Source organism: Vanacampus margaritifer, chromosome 1 (assembly GCF_051991255.1).
Source record: "Vanacampus margaritifer isolate UIUO_Vmar chromosome 1, RoL_Vmar_1.0, whole genome shotgun sequence".
NCBI lineage: Eukaryota > Metazoa > Chordata > Actinopteri > Syngnathiformes > Syngnathidae > Vanacampus > Vanacampus margaritifer.
This window is the reverse complement of record NC_135432.1, coordinates 57,271,551-57,290,808: the sequence shown is the minus strand read 5'-3', so window position 1 is coordinate 57,290,808 and position 19,258 is coordinate 57,271,551. Positions and strand designations below refer to the sequence as shown.

The 19,258-nt window shown below is 41.5% G+C and overlaps 1 protein-coding gene across 6 annotated transcripts in view; it reads right to left on the bottom strand.

Annotated features, from left to right (window-relative positions):
* ttll5 (tubulin tyrosine ligase-like family, member 5) overlaps nucleotides 1–19,258 on the bottom strand; it is a 52,690-nt gene that overhangs the window by 10,070 nt on the left and 23,362 nt on the right. For all 6 annotated transcript variants that reach the window (XM_077556605.1, XM_077556595.1, XM_077556613.1 and 3 more), the window contains exons 22-29: nucleotides 18,890–19,036; nucleotides 18,716–18,804; nucleotides 18,477–18,625; nucleotides 17,682–18,206; nucleotides 16,385–16,575; nucleotides 13,079–13,209; nucleotides 6,985–7,183; nucleotides 3,093–3,274 (exon numbers count right to left, since the gene is read on the bottom strand). In XM_077556605.1, the coding sequence (XP_077412731.1) occupies nucleotides 3,093–3,274; nucleotides 6,985–7,183; nucleotides 13,079–13,209; nucleotides 16,385–16,575; nucleotides 17,682–18,206; nucleotides 18,477–18,625; nucleotides 18,716–18,804; nucleotides 18,890–19,036 (1,613 nt within the window). The remainder of the gene's footprint in view (nucleotides 1–3,092; nucleotides 3,275–6,984; nucleotides 7,184–13,078; nucleotides 13,210–16,384; nucleotides 16,576–17,681; nucleotides 18,207–18,476; nucleotides 18,626–18,715; nucleotides 18,805–18,889; nucleotides 19,037–19,258) is intronic.

Genomic DNA, 19,258 nt, shown 5'->3' with positions numbered 1-19,258 from the left:
GTTTGTTTCTACCTTATTCCGTTTTTCAGTAATCAACAATAGAAAATGGTTAATTTCACCTCTGTTTTGAAACAAACGTCTTTGGCACTCCCTCCCTAGGATTTTACTAAACGTTATTTAACGTTTTTGGCAGTCAAAGAGTTAACCATAAACAAGCTTTTGGCAGCTCCGGCGTGTATATAGTACCCTGTGCAAATAACTACCGTCGTGGCTGATTAATAGGGAGCGAAAGCGGCAGCGAGGCTGACATTAATGGCGCTCCTGTAATTGTCACCCTATTAGTAATGCCACACGACAGCCAGCCGTTTCCGTAGCTACAGCTGCGACTCGCCAAAGCCTGCAAACAAAATACCAAACAGGCCCCATTTATTTGGGTTACAAATTGCCGCTTTCAAATCCTTCACTGAAGTCATCCCGCCGAAAGACCTCGCTGCAACGCCTCTTGGTTGCCAGCTGTGGTATGTTGATAGGCCAGAGAAAGCCGCTACACCCCCATGTAATGCCAACTTGTCTGCCGCACACGCGTGTGCCACATGTTGGCTGAGACGGAAAGTCGGCTACAAAAGTCATCTCGACTCAGATCAGGCTGGACTTGATGGCGTTTTGATGCTTAATTGTCACTACATCTGAATTGGCGATGCGGTTTGCGGTTCCCTACCCCGACACTCAGCCACTGGATATCTACAGCCCGGATAAATGGGCGTATTGCATCAGCGAGGGCATCCGGCGTAAAAAAAAAAAAATGAGCCTTACAAATCATGAGAGTTAGAACCATGACTCATTGGGTCGATCCTCGAGATGTTGAAGGAGCAGATGAGTTGCGACATTCTGACGCAATGGAATAATGTTAGATTTGTCTACAACCAGTAAAGAGGGCAATTAATTCAAGCCTATCTAGTTTCCTGCATAAATGGGCTGTGTTAAATGAGTAAGTAAACAGGAAAAGAGCCAAGTTTGGTGCAGGATCATTTTGAATTAAAACTTTGTGGTAGTAAAAGGAAAGTGAGGGGATTTTTTCAGCTGCTTGACAGCTTGTGTTCAATTCCTTTAGGGATAGACCGATTATCGGCATCGGGCTTTTAACGAATCTGAAAGCCGATAAGGCTGGTATCTCACTGAGCGGTGATTGCTTGCGAACGTAGCAAATTTAGGGTTTTCATCAGGATTTGTAAGATGTTCGCAGACAGTTTTTACTTGTTGCAAAGATATTTCGAACATATTCAGACCATTTTTCACTGTCTGGGAAAATCTTTTAAAAAAAATTGACAAACCTTGATGAAAACTAGCTACAGTGAGATACATATTTATGGATTTATTTAAATTTCTACTTAATAAAAAAAAAAATGCTGACACTGGAAACTCCCTACACTTTTTATCTTTAAAAAAAAAAACATTTTTACAGTAGAAAACTTTAGAGAACTATTTACTTGCTTCGTTTTTAATTTAGCTTAAAACATGTTGATGATCCTGGAAGCTCCCTGCAAATTTTTGTTATTAAATTTTAAACAAAGCTGTCAATTCTTTATAGGTGAAAAAGTATTTATTCAAATTTTGACGCTAATATTTTCTCTTTTACTGCAAATGAATATCGGCTTGAAATATCGGCCATCAGTCTTCTTAACCGCTAATAATCGGTGTCAACCTTGAAAACCCCCCATAAATCTATCACTATTCCTCTCATCCTGTTCCATGTCAAACACATTGTTATAATGGATTGCGCTCATTCTCCATTTATTTTGCCTATCGCCCACAAATGACTGCACCTTTGTGAAACAATCCCACAACTGAAACATTCCTCCGATAAACAGATGAAACGGGCCAGTGTCACGCCGATCACTGGCACGTTTGTACCGCGCGGTGCCGTGTGCAGTTCAGCAGCCGGTGAGAGGAAGGTAGATAACCTTCAACTGTATGAATAAACCAAGCACAGTGATTCTATTGTAAGCCAGACAGGCTTAGGCATACACCGGGATGAATATCAGATAACACAAGGATAGGGTTGCCCCTAAAATGAGCGATAGAAGGGAAGCAACTTATTATCCCACCATTCTCTGCAAACAATCATCTCCATTCCCCTGGACAGAGTTGAATTTTCTGTCACTCCTTTCCATTCTCTTTCTTCTTTCATTTCATTGTTTCCATCAGTGCTTTTTGGTCCTGAAGCTTCCGTTTTTCCCACACTCTCCCCTGTCACACTGGTCGACCACAAAAATGCAGGACGGAGGAGAGTGTTGGGGAAGAGGGGGGTGGGGTGGGGGGGTCGTCTTTGGGGAGGGGAAAGTTGCTCTGGAATTCCACATGCAATGGGTAAACACGGCAACTGCCAGGAAGACACACACACACACATACAGGAGCAAACACGGCACCTAACCGGCTGCACTAACCTTCACTACAAACCCTTGGCTGCACCCGTGCCCGTTTAACTATTAGCTCACCAGCCCTAAGGCAGCCTTGTGCGGCCCGAGCAAGGTGTATGAATGAAATACGTTGGCAAACTTCCGGGTCAGTCTCCGCAATATTAACACTCTCCTGTCAGGCTTTCGGCAAGTCTGCTAACATCCAGGCAGAATGTAAACATGAAGAAAATATACTGTAACTGTAGAGTGAGCGCAGCTGAAACCTCACGGACAGACTTGTTGAGTGTGATCAAAGCCCTCGCACCTGCGGAAAGCAATAAAATAATAGTAGTCTCTGATCACAGGGGTTTGTCTTTGTTGTGTAATTTGGCCCGATTCGGCAGTAATAAAGTGAGTGGGAGGGAACTCGTCGTTAAGCACCGTTTCACTCTTTTCCTTTAATTTTCCCTTTCTATGCTCTTCCGCTTATCTCCAAACCAAACAGGATTTAAATGGCGCTCCGAGCCCGGGCCCTTCCACTGAACCACGTTGTGTTTTACGGTTCAGGCAGAAATCGGGCCTGTGTGGATGTTGTTTACCAAAGAGGCAGATCCACCCTGCAGCCAAAAGACGTGGAGTTCCAGCACACATGTTGGAACTCTCATTAGAATTAGCCTTGTCCTCTTGAACTCCACGGCGCCGTACATGCTCGCGCCAGAAGCAACATCAAGAATCGGTTGAATAGGCGGCGCTTACTTGACGAGGCGTGCCGTTGATGGTCTCCTGATCGGGCCCTCTCGGGCCTCGCTGGGTGGCTTCGGGCATAGAACGGGACTATCACGGATCCGGATGTGACTGTGATGTAGTGATCCTGGAAAGCTGGAAGACTTTGAGGGAATCTTAGCGTGGGGAGCGCTTGTTTCGTCTGAATGTTGATCCTATGAGACAAGAAGTTTAAATTAGACACTTGTCATCCATTTTGTTTATCAATTATGCTGCACAGGAAGGGAGTATCCCAGCTAACCTATGCACTTAAAACTGCAGTGTGGAAATTGGCAGCCATTTTGTAAAGTGCATTACATATACCTAAGAGTTCTGGGGTGGAACAGAATCAACAATCGTGTCACATAGACGTGTTTTGACTTTTGCGACACTCAAAATGCAGAGGACCCAGAATTGAACCCTGTAGAACGCCACACGTTCTAATACCGTATATACGGGAACTCATATTGCATATATTTATCCGACCACTTTCTTTTTTTGTTTGGCAAAGTTAGCATGAAGCGATTACAAAAATAAAGAAATCACAATAAAAAATTAAGAAATCACAACAGTCACTCGTCGACTATTAAACACATCAATTTCCCTGCAGCTTTTCTGTACTGTGCTATGTGTGGAAATTGGCAGCCATTTTGTAAAGTGCATTCCATATACCAAAGAGACTGGTGGAACAGTATCACCAACCGTGTCAAATAGACGTATTTTGCTACACTCAAAATAAAAGGGCCCCAGAATTGAACCCTGTAGAACGCCACACGTTCTAATACCGTATATACGGGAGCTCATATTGCATATATTTATCCGACCACTTTCTTTTTTTGTTTGGCGAAGTTAGCATGAAGCGATTACAAAAATTACGAAATCACAATAAAAAATTACGAAATCACAACAGCCACTCATCGACTATTAAACACATCAATTTCCCTGCAGCTTTTCTGTACTGTGCTATGTGTGGAAATTGGCAGCCATTTTGTAAAGTGCATTCCATATACCAAAGAGACTGGTGGAACAGTATCGTTAGATGTGTTTTGCATTTTGCTACACTCAAAATAAAAGGGCCCCAGAATTGAACCCTGTAGAACGCCACACGTTCTAATACCGTATATACGGGAACTCATATTGCATATATTTATCCGACCACTTTCTTTTTTTGTTTGGCGAAGTTAGTATGAAGCGATTACAAAAATAAAGAAATCACAATAAAAAAATAAAGAAATCACAACAGCCACTCGTCGACTATTAAACACATCAATTTCCCTGCAGCTTTTCTGTACTGTGCTATGTGTGGAAATTGGCAGCCATTTTGTAAAGTGCATTCCATACACCAAAGAGACTGGTGGAACAGTATCGTTAGACGTGTTTTGCATTTTGCTACACTCAAAATAAAAGGGCCCCAGAATTGACCTCTGCCAAACCCTTGAGACTGGCTCACCAAACCCAGGTTAAGAACCACTGACTTAGGGAGGGACCGTGGGGCCATTTTAACAGACTTCTCTCAGTCCATATTAAAAGCTGGAGACCCTGGGCAATAGTTGAAAGCCAAATTCTGATTTACTCACAACTATTTCCAAGAAAGTGTCCTGCCCTGTGTACGGGTCGTCCAACTACTGCAGAGAAAAACTACACTAGATGTTCAGGGAGTCAACCATGGGTGGAGTGAATTTTCTTTTAGTAAGCTCATTATAATGAATGATGCTACTGATGTTACAGTTCAAAATGGCATGCCATATTGAAAGAGAACAAGATTATCTTTTTTTTTTTTATTGCAATTGGCTGCACTAAAAAGCAAATTCTCCACATTATTCGTTTGCTTACTTCAAAGACTTGGGTGGAAGAGGAAAAAACAGTTTTCTGACGTAATATTTTAGGGCTGTACTTCAATCCATCCTTACAGCGCTGGTAGACATGTTGCATAAATTCCTTCTTAATCTTCTTTATGTGCTATTTTTTGCTACAGCTTCATATAGTTATCCAAGATGTTGATGGTCTTCCAGCTTCACAGTACACAAGGACGTTCAAAGGGCCGCAACTGGGATTGAGATAATCTGATGTAATTTGTGTGCTGATAAATGAGAATCGGAGTTTCCAGGTTGCATGGCCTATGGCAGCATTTCATCTCGAGCAAGGCCAGGAAGGGCACCTTTGTTTGACTGCCAGGTGGCCTCAGGCCAAGCCCACGGAGGAGCCGCACAGTCTGCACCCAATAAGTGAAACGTTGAGTAGAGAGTCGCAACAGCCCCCCTTGACTAGTACCCCCTCCCCGGAAACTCTACATATATGGACACTCACTCTTCCAATGGGAGAGCCAGGAAGGTGTGCATAAGTAGCCAAAAGCCAAATTTTAAAAAACACACTGAAAATTTTTTTGAATGAAGTCATGCAGTTGATGGGATTGTCTTGCACAATATTACTGGACAGCCCCCCCCCCCATTTTTTTTTTAAATAAATAATAGATTTAACAGGCAGTGAATAAGTTGTCAGGACAGACTGTCAGGGAAGACGCAGGTGGGCGGAATGAACAGGAAACAAAAGCAAAGATTTGAGGGAGGGTTATCAAATACGGTGATGAAACTTTCGTAACCAGATTCTCTCCGGCTCTTCATTCATAGAGCATAGAGCCATTGTAATGATTTCGTGGGATATTCCTCAGGCCATTTAGTTTGGAGAATGATGAGGCATTCCTTAAAAAAAAAAAAAAAAAAAAAAAAGTAATCCACTGGAGAGATCACATTAAAAAGCCCTTCATGGAGCTGCTGGAGAAAGCCAAGACAAACGTCACCAAAATTGCATGAATTAAGACTCAGCTATGAAGATGAAAAAACAATGAGGTGGGAGAAACGGCATTACTGAGAACAGCTTGGAAAAAAGTGCTTGCTTCCAGTCATTCCACACTGTAAGCTGTCCCATGGCACCCTCCTGTCTCCACTTCTCTCCATCCTTGTGTTGACTCCACAAAATCCACTGGAAAATGAATAAATACGCTCCTTCTTGGGATCATCTTTCAGAGCCACTGTGCAGAAACATGGCGGTGAGGACGTGTTCCCCCCCCCCAATAAGTAAAATGTCTCATCTTTAGAAAGTGTCCGTTACGTCAAAGTCAGGCAAGCAGATGTATGAAAATGACTTAAATGTTTTTATGGTGACAGTCTATGTATAAACGCTTATAAATAACATCTCAAGCACTCATGAGTAGCATTCCTTGATTACTTCAAATACAAGCCTGGCTACGTAACACGGCCAAACAATGTCGTTTTGAGTGAGGAGTCATGCTTGGCTCTCCAGGAATGAGCTTCTATGAGGCGGGATGTTCCCACTGTAAGACCAAGTGGTTTGGAGGGAGATTCTCTGAATAGCTTTGGAAATGCTAACATGAAAGCTTCCACTTCATGTGGGCGCTTTTTGGACAGCACAGTGCTTAGGTAAGGTAATGTTTTTTTTTTGTTTTTAACATGAGGCAGTCATAACTCAGCAGTTCACAGACAAGTCAGTGGGATTTCATTCGTGCTGAGCTTTTTCTTTTTAGTGAATTGAGTCCTAATATGAACACATTTAGATTTCAGCATTAAAAGGAGCATCAATAACTGATGGTTAAAATCCCACTATCCCAACCTGGGAATAAAAATGTGTCTAAAATATTGCACACAAAATCCCTGTGTTCAAGAGCACCCAATCTAGTGGCCTGGTGAAGCTTCCTATGGTCCCTTTTGACTAGTGTATGATATCGAGTGTGCACAGTAGTGGAGGACCCCGAGTCACTTTTTTTACAACCAAATGGTCTGTAAGCCATTTACAGAATTTTTCAGAGAAATGTGATGATGGTGCACCAATTACACCGTTTTTCACTATTCACAACAGCCAATGCATTTACCTGGTGTACATAATGGTTCTGGTCCAAGAATCGCCGCGGGTGACCTCTTTGGGGTTGCAGTTGCTGGGCAGCTAACTGATGCTGTGGGTTCCCTCTCACAGGATTAAAGCTCCGCTCAGGATTGGCCACCATTGCGGAACTGAAGTCGCTGTGACTCTGTATGACCCCGAAAGCCTCTCCGTCATTCATCTGCCCGTGACTTAAGAAAGCAAAAGATATAAGATTGAGAAGAATTAGTAGAGAAGCAAGACATTTTCAGTGACTTTGTGTTTAAAAGAATGCTGTATGAAAATAGTAGGGCCTAACTAACCTTTACTTGCTCGCATTATAAATTGAACTTGTATTTAAAAAAAGGCATGGGTGAGGAATTAACTCATTTACTCCCAAAAAGTGTATTTAGACTCTGACCTGAAGAGGTTGCTTAAAGCAACGGTAGTCATTACAAAAAACGGCCAGCAGAGTATAAGAGATCAACCAGGGCCATGTTGCAACAAGCTCTTTTTTCCCCAGTGTTTTCACTAGCTTAGCTATATTCTGAATGCTAATTGCTGCAAAACGGAAAAAAGATACAAACATACTTTTTTTTCCCACCTGATGAAAGAAGACACTCTAATCTTTCTTTTGGTAGGTTCCATGTTTTTATAGCAATAGAACATCAAAATAACTCATACAACACAAAATCCAATAAAACAGCTGGGAGCGAAGGGGGTTACTTCAGTAAAAATGGCTGAGAGTGAACGAGTTAAGAGGATTCTCTTGCCCTGTGCTAAACTTTTATTATATATATCTAGAGACACATCTAGCAGCTTCTAACATGCGGTCAGAGACATTGGACTTAAGTGTGCAAATCAGAGGCAAAGTTGAGGGCAAAGCTTGTGGCAGCCGTAGAGCAAACCCAAACCTTTGCTTCAGTACTCCCAGAACTTCACGTTCCATTCACATCACAAAGCCACAACGTGGAAAGAAAACCATTTGACGAGTGCCACGAGTTTGTAACTGGATTATCTGTTATTAGACCTAAGCTGTTCTTTTCTCTTTTTTTTTTTTAACCACTGTTGGAGAATGGAGACCGGCCTCATCCTCAGACATACTTATATTGAATCAATTGCTCCCTTATGACCCAAAGATTCCAGGAGCAATGGAACTAATTTAAGGAAATTTCTGCATTTCATTTGACCTCATCTGAGGAGCCCGCTAGAGGCATGATATGTGGATGCATGATGACATCAACTCAAAAAAGGAGGACATTCAACATTGTCTTTTTGAACAGAAGGGAGGGAAAGGAATAAAGTGCTCCATTGATGACAAAGTAATTAAATGTAATATTTTAAAATAAAAATAGACAGATGATGTAGAATGCACCACGACCTTAATACAAAATATGTAATTATTGGTTTACAGATTTTGAATAATTGTATGTTCCCAAAGTTTGGCAAACCTGAAATCAAAGCCCTTTTCTAGCACTCTTAGTTCCTAAAAATGAAATGGCCAAGTGTCACACTACTTTTGTCTCTAGAGTGAGGCTGTCTTTGACTAACCAGTAATGCTCTGCCGTATACTCCAAATGTAGGAAGTGGGATTAAAAAAAATGTTTTACAATATCACAGTGGGGAAAGTCACAATAATGGACATGAGGACCTGCTGGAGGTTTGTTCAAATCAAAAGAGCAAATTGCTTTTTTTCTTCGTCTTCTTTTTTTTCTCTGGAGAGCTCAGTATTGTTCATTCGGTAATTTTACCGTTTTGACATGTCATCATCATTGCTCTCTTTTTTGAATTAATTTTTTTATTTATTATATCTATTTTTTATTTTGGATGTGGGTGAGTATGTGTATGTGCGTGTGTGCAAATAGCTTTTTCAATTGTAACCACCTCATACAAGGCATTGAAAGAGTTTAGTTCCATTGGGGATTGAACCCAAGACATTCTGAAATCGGAATCAAGCTGAGGTCTCTGAATAGACTGCCCCGGTACTGTGCTTGTATTGTGATTCTGTTTCTATATGACAATAAACGCTTTTGAAACGCCTAATCCATCACAGACAAATAGCCCGTGTGTATGGTGTGCTGCACTACTTTGGGCTGGCCCCAGCTAAAAATAAGGCCCGAAAGAGCACTATCGGGAGCAGTGAGGAGAGATTAGACAAAAAAAAAAGAGAGTGAAACTAGCCCAGTTGAGGAAATTAGATCCCAAAGGGGTCTTGTTGAGGAAAAAAAAAGTTCTTGAGAATTCCCCCGAATTCATTTTTCCACTGGCCTAGACTTTCACAATAGCCACAGTATATCTAGAAAATAAATTCAAGTACAGTAGTTCAATTAGTTTTCGAATAACAATGCGTGATAGTAATCTTGTGTTGCTAAGTGAAACATATTCCTGCCCTTGTGTTGCCAAAAGAAAACAAAACAACCCCCCACCCCCCCATTACAACAACAAGTGCTGTGGAGGTCAATTCCATTTTTTTTTCACTCCTGGAAACAAAAGCTTGTGTGCGAACATTTCAAGGTCAGAGGGCAGCAGACAGAACAAGAGCCCGTTCTTTGTTTACAGCAGTCATTTCTTTTAATGAGTTACATTGGATTGGACCACAGGGAGCTGCAGTGCCACTATTTTACTAGTCTATGGGCGGACAGTTTGTCACGTCAACTACTAATTTTAGCTTTATTGTTGCCAAAGCAGGGATTAAGAAAAAAAAGCAGGGTAAGAGAACAAGCTCTTGCAAAATATCCAAGACTTCCTGTCTGACTCCCTGCTGTGCTCACTAGGCTTTAGTACGCTGATATGACTTCTGGTCAAACAATACAGCAGTGTAAGTTGAGCACATGTGCGGCATCAATCTAACTCGGTGTGAATGTGGGGAAAATGGACCGTGTGGGGATGACGTTGTGCCACAACATCTCAAAAGTTCCGCCTGGCCAGCCCCCTCACGAGCTTGAGAAAGTGCATCTTTTACTCATTTAAAAAGACAAAACTAATATCGACAACAATCATTAAGTGTGGCGCTACGTGCGTGTAGTAACACGGCATGCTGAATAGCATGAAACCACCCGCCCTCCCATTACAACATCTGGCTCCAATCAGTCGCGAATAAAAACATCTTTTAAATTCAAAGGCGGAGAGACATCAAGCCAATTTTGTGGAACTTTTGGTGAAAATGTTGAACTTCTTTGATGGCAGACAGAGTCTTTTTATTAGGCTGGTTTGTTAGTTCAGCAAACTGGCTGATATAAAATTCTCTGGAATGTCCCGACAATATTCAACCAAGTCAAACAACAGTGCGACAAAGCACTGAGGCGAACTAAAAATACCGCATGCACACAAGAGACAATAGTTTAGATGTCTGTTTCTGTGGCGAGGGTGCGAACACCACCAGAGACGCCCAAATGTGTTAACATTACACAAGGGGACGACTAGCTACAAACCACTGTTGATTTAATATAACCATAATTGTTACATGCAAAAAAAATACTAATATTTTCAAAGTTAAGTTAGAAACATTGGACAACATTTATGGTATCATAGCTTGATGTGGTCGTCCCAGTGATTTAAAAAGGTATACTACGTACTGAACCATTTCAAAAGAGGTCAACATGAACGTGCCAGGTGAAAAAGACTTGCCGGAAACGTTTACAGCGCTTGTAACGGGACAAGCGGTGTTGTTTCCCAGCCAGCTGACGGTGTGTTCTCAAGAAGCAGTCACTGTTAAGAATGCTGATGCAGCATACCTGCTGGATCCTGGCAGCGGCACTTCAAAGACCCACAACTGCTCTTTGGACCAGATCATAATTCACCCCTGTGGTTGCCTTAAGAGCCAGTGCGCTTAACCGTTTCAGTATGTTTGGCACAAACCGTCATGGGAGGGATTCGGGAAATTCTGAGCGGCAGGGAGGCAAAATCATCCTAATAATCGGTACTAATATCTCATTAAGGCTTATTCGACTTATTCGGAGCGGGAGGAAGCCAATATGTAACCGAGGAGTCGGGGGACTCGCTAACAAGGGAGCTTTTGTGTAGACGGGCAACATGAGCCCGTTGTGTCACCTGGGGACATTCGAAGTGACCTCAAGGACCAACTTGCAGTGTGGTGTACATTACAAAAAAAAAAACGACAGCAACTTGGATTAGAAGGTGAAAATATTCCCTTTTGGGGGAAAAAAAAAAGGCACCAGGGTCAATATATTCCCTGAGGTTAGTCGTTTGAATGGTCGAAAAGAGAAGGCAGGAGTCAAATCAACAATCTCCTGATTGCCTGGCATCCACTTGAGTCATGTCATTAGAGCAGTTTGGTTCGACTGCGGAGCAAACCCGGGACATGTAAAGCAGATGTGATGATCACCACTACACTATAGGACCTCCCCAAAAGACCAACACACACGGGTTCTCTAGATAAATTGTCGTATTGCAGTGCTGGTTGAGATTTGTGACAAGGAAGCCAAATTGAAGAATTTGGCCTTTTCAATCAAATTTAAAACCTCTCATTTACTAAATGTGGTTAAGATGGGCTCAATGTTAAATGACAACGTGTTCATATATATATTTAGTAACTAAATAAAGTAAGTGAAACCTTCTTAGAGAAATTATAGTCGCAGTTAACACATTTTTTTCTTGTCATCTTTTTCAACACAATTAGACAACAATGTGGCACTTTTACTACTTTTAAAAAGCAAATTTAAGGATGAAGCGTCATTTGTCTTTTTTTTTTTTTTTACTGGTTCCAAAAACATCCTAATAAAGAAAAAAAAATGCAAACTATCTGCCATAGTAAAAAAAAAAAAAAAATCTCATTCATGATTTGTGTAAATAAAACATTTTAAAAAGGGAAAAGCCAAACATTCTTGGAATTCCCTCACAGGTCCAAAACTAAGGAAGTGCTGGACAGGAAAAACAGTCTGGATCGAGCAACATGATGAGGTCGAAACTGAGTGATGATGAATGGTCAACTACTTTTCAGGATAAAGTCAATGAGACAGTGTGCATTATGAAGTCATGCGTTCATCATTCAGGAACAGTGAAACATAATGACCTTCTGTCTGTCTGTCACTATTTAAAAAAGTAGAGAGCAGGCAGTCTCCTGATTTCCCCCAGTTTACGTAATCCTCTAACAGCATTAAAGCGAGACAAAAACACATCAGGATTAGGTGTCAAATGAAACGAGCCTGCCCAGAGGGCGGTGTCCACTCCACCATCATTACCCTGGCATTTTTCAATTTACAAGTCCATGTAAGACCCCTGAGAGAGACTTTAGATGCTATTGAGTGTGACCAAATGCACTCATGGGCTCAAACAGGCTCCAAGTGTCTGAAGTAAATCACACAAAAAAATGTCCTCGGGACAGGAATTTGGAGGAAGGGAACAATATTTGATACCTGAGAAGCTCCATTGAATCATTTTTCTTGCCTGTGCTGTATAGTAAAACAATTTTAAAAAAGCAAGATCTTTAAAGGTTTAACGCTCAAATGCAACACTTTAGAGGTTTTGGGTCTGGTAGACACATTTATTGTCACACTATATATGTTCAGTGTGACTGCAGTCAGAGCTAGCTCCAGTCGAAAAAAATCAATAACTTCACTGAAATTGGTCCGAGGTGCAAAAATGACTGTGAGTCAGACTGCAAGTCAGGGCAATTAATTTTTTCGAAGGGGCCACATGAGAAACTTGAACGATTGTCAAAGGCCACACCAAAATGCCAAAATCAATTGTGTCAAATATAGTCACCCTCTTAAAAGAATGGCTTAAGTCATATTTTGACCACAAAAAAATTTCTCCTAAGGGTGTTGGCACCTCTGCATCTCTCAATTCTACCCCTATAATGAAATCGTTAATAAAGATAACTAGTAATTGGCTCAGTTTTTTGTGTGGTCTGAAAAAAACAAAAAATAACAGGCCATTATTTAAATATGAGTTTGATGACTTTTTAATGAAGGAGTAAATTGTTGTCAAATGTTGTTTTAATTAATCAGTAAAAAAATAAAAAAATACCGGCAAAATAAAAACTAATCAAAAAAATATTAGATTAAAATGACATACAGTAACTACCCAAATTTTGTGCAGTCTTGAATATATTGAAAGAGCCACTGAGAGCATTTCTTTGGACTTACTGGGTCCTGTTTTTAAGAGGATCAGCTGTGGAGTGTTCCAGCCCACTGGGTCCTTGGACATTGGCAGATGGGGTCAGCATCTTTGGTCTCTCTTCACTCAACATCCGGCTTGCAAGGTTTAGCCTGGTCAACTGCGGAGGGCAGAGAGAAGTTGAAAACATTCAACAATTCAAAACTATGTGTCATTTATACCATATTTACAATACACTACACTCTAACAACAGTTGGGTCAAAAGTAATCCAATTATAGAGCAAAAATGGACCAATCCACTTTATGGGTCAAATTAACCCAAGTAGACGATCTGACCCAACTTTCTGAGTTTTATACAAAATGCCCCAACTTTTGACCCAAAGTTGGGTCAAATTTACCTAAGTAGACGATCTGACCCAACTTTCTAGGTATTATACAAAATGCCCCAACTTTTTACCCAAAGTTGAGTCAAAATGTACCCAATTAGACGATCTGACCCAACTTTCTGGGTTGTTTTATACAAAATGACCTTTTTTTTGCAAAACAACCAGACGATCTGATCCAATTTTCGGGGTTGTTTTATACAAGATTACCCAATTTTTGACCCAAGTAGATGATCTGACCCAACTTTCTATGTTTTATACAAAATGCCCCAACTTTTGACCCAAAGTTGGGTCAAATTTACCCAAGTAGACGATCTGACCCAACTTTCTGGGTATTATACAAAATGCCCCAACTTTTGACCCAAAGTTGAGTCAAAATGTACCCAAGTAGACGATCTGACCCAATTTTCGGGGTTGTTTTATACAAGATTACCCAATTTTTGACCCAAGTAGATGATCTGACCCAACTTTCTATGTTTTATACAAAATGCCCCAACTTTTGACCCAAAGTTGGGTCAAATTTACCCAAGTAGACGATCTGACCCAACTTTCTGGGTATTATACAAAATGCCCCAACTTTTGACCCAAAGTTGAGTCAAAATGTACCCAATTAGACGATCTGACCCAACTTTCTGGGTTGTTTTATACAAAATGACCTTTTTTTTGCAAAACAACCCAGAAAGTTGGGTCAAATTGACCCAAGTAGACGATCTGATCCAATTTTTGGGGTTGTTTTATACAAGATTACCTAATTTTTTGACCCAAGTAGATGATCTGACCCAACTTTCTATGTTTTATACAAAATGCCCCAACTTTTGACCCAAAGTTGGGTCAAATTTACCCAAGTAGACGATCTGACCCAACTTTCTGGGTTGTTTTATACAAAATGACCTTTTTTTTGCAAAACAACCCAGAAAGTTGGGTCAAATTGACCCAAGTAGACGATCTGATCCAATTTTTGGGGTTGTTTTATACAAGATTACCCAATTTTTTGACCCAAGTAGATGATCTGACCCAACTTTCTATGTTTTATACAAAATGCCCCAACTTTTGACCCAAAGTTGAGTCAAAATGTACCCAATTAGACGATCTGACCCAACTTTCTGGGTTGTTTTGTACAAAATATTTTTCTTTTCTTTTCTTTTTTTTTAATGCAAACCAACAAGGAAAGTTGGGTCAAATTGACCCAAGTAGACGATCTAACCCAACTTTCTGGGTTGTTTTATACAAAATGCCCCAACTTATGACCATATTTATGGGTTGCTTTACACTAAAAGACCCATTCCGTGACTCAAAGTTGGTTCAAATAGACCAAAGTAGAGGATTGGTCAATTTTTGACCCAGAGTTGGGTTATTTTTGACCCAATTGTTTTTATAGTGTACTGTACTGTCTTTCAAATGCTTGTAGCAAACATCCATGTTGGCTTCCAGTATCAACCAATGCAGTCTTACATGGACAAGGAGGCCATGTAAAATTTACACACAGCACGTGTCCAACCTATTCTCTGCTCAGCACTAAATTCAGGTGGCCCACTCCCACCCCCTCCATAAAGGAAACAGTTATCATGACTTGCTAGTCCAAATCTATTTACAACCCCTCCGGGCCTTCAGGCTGCTCTCTCCCTGGAAAAACTCAAACGGCACCACACACTACTGTGTTATTTGTTTCACTCTCCTCCTTTGGCACAAAAAAAAGATGAAAGTTTGTGATGATGCCAAGTCTTACAGGATGTATGAACCATGCCAGCTTTAACACTACAACGAGTGTGCCACACCACTTTGGAGGTCTTTCACGTTTAGGTGAACTGGCTTATTATTCCTCTGCACTTGCATGACGAATTGTCAAGTTCATTACACGACTAACTTAGGGTAAGGACACACACAGTATAGTTTTTGTCTCCCATGATAAATTGGCCGTCTAACATAATATTTTAAGGCAGCTTTACAAGAATTTAATCATCATAATTATGCATTGCTGGGCAAGAGTGTATTTGTTCTGTTGTTAATTGGGTAGCAGGTGCAGCCAGATAAAAAAAAATGTATTACTATTTTTTGGGATGAAATCTTGCATGACAGCAAGTAATCACAGAGTCCGTAGAGGTTATGCAGTACAAGAGGGATTTCTTTACAATTACAAAGTTCTGCTTTTACTTCAGCTAGTGATTTAATAACTTATAATCTTAGCCTTTAAAAAGCACACGGGTCTGCTGTGCTCTGCAAAACAAATTGCTGCCATGTCCTGGACTCACTACTCAAAGGGAATACAGTAAACACCTTTCAAATAGACTGAATAATGCCGAAGCCTGTGTGGTCTTGTGTCATCTAAGAAACTCTGACAGAAAACATCCAGTGAAGCAGACAAGTAGTATGAGGAAGAGCAGCTGGAGCCGGAGTGAGCAAAGGCTGATGGGCTCACGCACCAACCAACCAGTTTGTGAGTAAGCTGATGTGAACCGCCGTTTGCTTCGTCACATTCCTGTATTTATAAGCATCAATTACCCCAAAAAATAGCAGCTTGTTGAGTATCCACAGAAATCCCCCCCCCACCCCCATGGTGTATCTGATAATGAGACCTCACACAGAGCGGGGATGTGATGCTCTGCTCAGCCACTTTCAAACCTTGAACCAGAAGCCGCCCCCGCAAAAAGCCACAGTCGAAACGCAACAAAGGGGGAGGGAAGGTGCGCCGTTGCTCGCGGCTGCAGACCCTCCGGCTCCGACAGGTCTGCTGGAAGAGTGAGCAACTACATGACGCCGGTCAGCAGGGGGTCAGGAAAGAATTAAACATTGCCAAAGAGAAATATAAAAGACCTCACAGAGAGAGGGCCTCCTGCAGAAGGGCCACATTTGTCTTCCTTCCATGAAAGACTGTTTATTAAGCCAACATACTATACATTCTTGTTTGAACATAGCCTTGCCCCAGGTGGCACCATTAAGTGCAAGTGAACTCACATGTCGAGTTAGAAGGTTGATGTGATTGGAGCCGGCGGCATTGCTGCGAGCAACCTGCTTGTCTGCCAGCTTCCGGAGGGCCGAGATGAAGGCCTGCTGGTTGGTTTGGGCCTGGACGGTAAGAGAGTTCAACTCCCGGAGGCCTGCCTCGGAATTTGACTTTAGCTTATTGGAACTGTACATTTTAGGCACTGCGATACAGACAGAAGAAATGTGTCAACATGGGAAAATGACAGAAAAACAGGCACTCGGTATAGTTGAAAAATTAACAGAATGCACACAAACAGGCCACTTCCTGGTTAATTGCTGGGGTTTTAAAGGGGAAGTCAACTAAAAAAAAAATATTGACAATAATATGTTCTATGCACCCCCACTAGTCTAAATACTAGGGGTGTGAATTGCCTAGTGCCTGGCGATTCAATTCGTATCACAATTCATAGGTCACGATTCGATACCGATACGAATCTATAAATTGATTATTGTGATTTTTTTTAACTCAAATTTAGAAAATACTAATCAGTAAACTGTAAGATTTGTATGAAAATGTATTTATTTATCTGAAAATTCAGGCTTATAACTGAGCCACTGCATTTAACAAACAGGTTAGAATCTGTTTCATGTTTGAACAGCACTGAAATAAAATATTAAGGCTTAATGTTCCATTAATATAACATTCTGCCATGCTTAATGTGTGAATCCTAACCCTAAGTAAGACGTTTTGTTGAATAGTCCCATAAAAAATTGATGTTTAAAAATCGATTTTTTTCTAACACCCCTACTAAATACGGTACTCTTGTTAATATTACGTTAGTGGAATATGAGAAATCCAGCAGTTTTCATCAAGATCAGAAGGCGGCCATTTTGCCGCTTGCTGTCGAGTGAAAATGACATCACAGTTGCTAGGGGCACAGGTCACAACTTCAGCTTCAGAAAACAGGTGAGCTGTGATTGGTCGTTGCCTGAGCAACTGTGATGTCATCTTCAGTCGACAGCAAGTGGCAAAATGGCCGTCCCCTAAGATGGATAAAAACGGCTGAGGTTGACGTCCCCTTTAATGACTATTATATGTGTTTCTGGTCATTTAAAACTGCGTTTAATACTGAATGAAACAATCTATCATCTTTCCCGTGCTTGCCAGGCTAGGTGGGAACACTCCCATCATCAAATTTCTCAACAACAACAAAAATTGGAGTGCAAATGTGGAAATGTATTTTCGTTTTACATTACTGTATACGGAATCCAACTATCAAACCAATGAATAGCAATCAAACAAAAACCACTCGACAGAAGTGTTTACCTTGGCCTGCAGGTGCTGGTTGAGAGAGCTTCTGGCTATATATGTGAAGCGCACCGGAGAAGGAAGAAGTTGCTCCGCAGCTTGACGTGACCGTTGGAGAAGATGGGATCCTCCAAAGAACCTGGGTTGGTTGCCCCGTAGACACAACGGGAGGGGTGTAAACACGAGCGTCGTTGAGTGTCTCAGCCTGGCGGAATTGACACTTTGCCAAGGACTGAGCGTAGGATGGAGGCTGCGGGGGAAGTGGCAGGGGTGGAGGACGATGACGAGGCAGGGACGAAGGGATGATGGAGCAACTCTGATGATGAATATGGGGGAAGTCTAAAGTCACGGGAAAGCTCGAGCGGCGTTGCAAAGTCTGGACTTGTGGATGGATTTTTGCATATCCAAATCCGGTCAGCCGGCCTTCAGACAAACAAACTGTGGGTTGACTTTCGGCGGCCTTTCTGTCTGCGTCACTGCTGACTTTTCCTGTGGAGGGCGTCGCTTCTGACAAGCTGAAATCGTCTTTGGACACAGGCAGAGCTGTTCAAAAGAAGAAAGAAGCCAGAGCTGCTTTATCACCAGCGAGCCATTCCATGGCTCTGACACACATTTGTTTTCTCCAAATGAGATCTACTCCTTTGAAAGTGACCCTCACTTCACCCTGGATGATTCAATCTTTTTTCCTTTATTTTGGGGGCTTTACAGCTTGAAACAGCAAAAATTCTTGTTTACTGTGCTTGAATGATAAAATATTAAACATAAACCAGACCAAGTGTAAGGGAAGCATGAAAAAACATGGATTGGACTCACTTTTGGAAGTCTCACAGTTGCCTGGCTCGACGGAGGCATGTACTTCATGAAAGCCTTTTTTAACACGCCTGATTTTTGTACCGAGGAAGACGGTGGCAGATTTATTTTTCTGTGTGTAGAACGTCAGTACTTCCTCCAGATCACTTTCACTGTTTAAAAAAAAAAAAGGGAGAAAGATGTGTTTTGCAGATTGCAATCGCTCCACTAAACACTGGAAGGCGGCTTGCCAATTGACCAACCTCGCAGTCGTGATGTAGTCATGAAACACACTGGCGGCAACACACTTCTCTGTACTCTTCTGTTGTTTTTTCAGCATAAGCTCAGTTTCCTAAGACGATAAGGAAGCATAACAGAAAAAGAAATCCCACAATGTCTCTTGTGTTCCGGTGAAACCACACTCTGGGAATAGGCACCTTTTCGTAACACTGGATAAACTCTCCTAGTTGGTGGGACAGAATGCGTCTGCGGTCTTGGACTGGTAGCTGGTGACTGGGCAGAACCACATTAACGTCTTGCTGGAGGTTACTGGCGGCCCTTCTCAGGAAGCGAACAATAAGCTCCTGTATACACACACACACACGCATCACGGGACATTTTCAATCAGTGATTATCATAGGTGTGAATACAATATTTCTGCTTTCACTTTCAAATCATCAGTCTGGGATAGCCTTATAAATCAACCAAAGATGCTCCTAAAAGGTCTGAGGTTGCTGCTGAAGAAGATAATGATGATACATGCCATAATTCCAGTACAGCAACATAACTTTCCAATAAGGCAAATT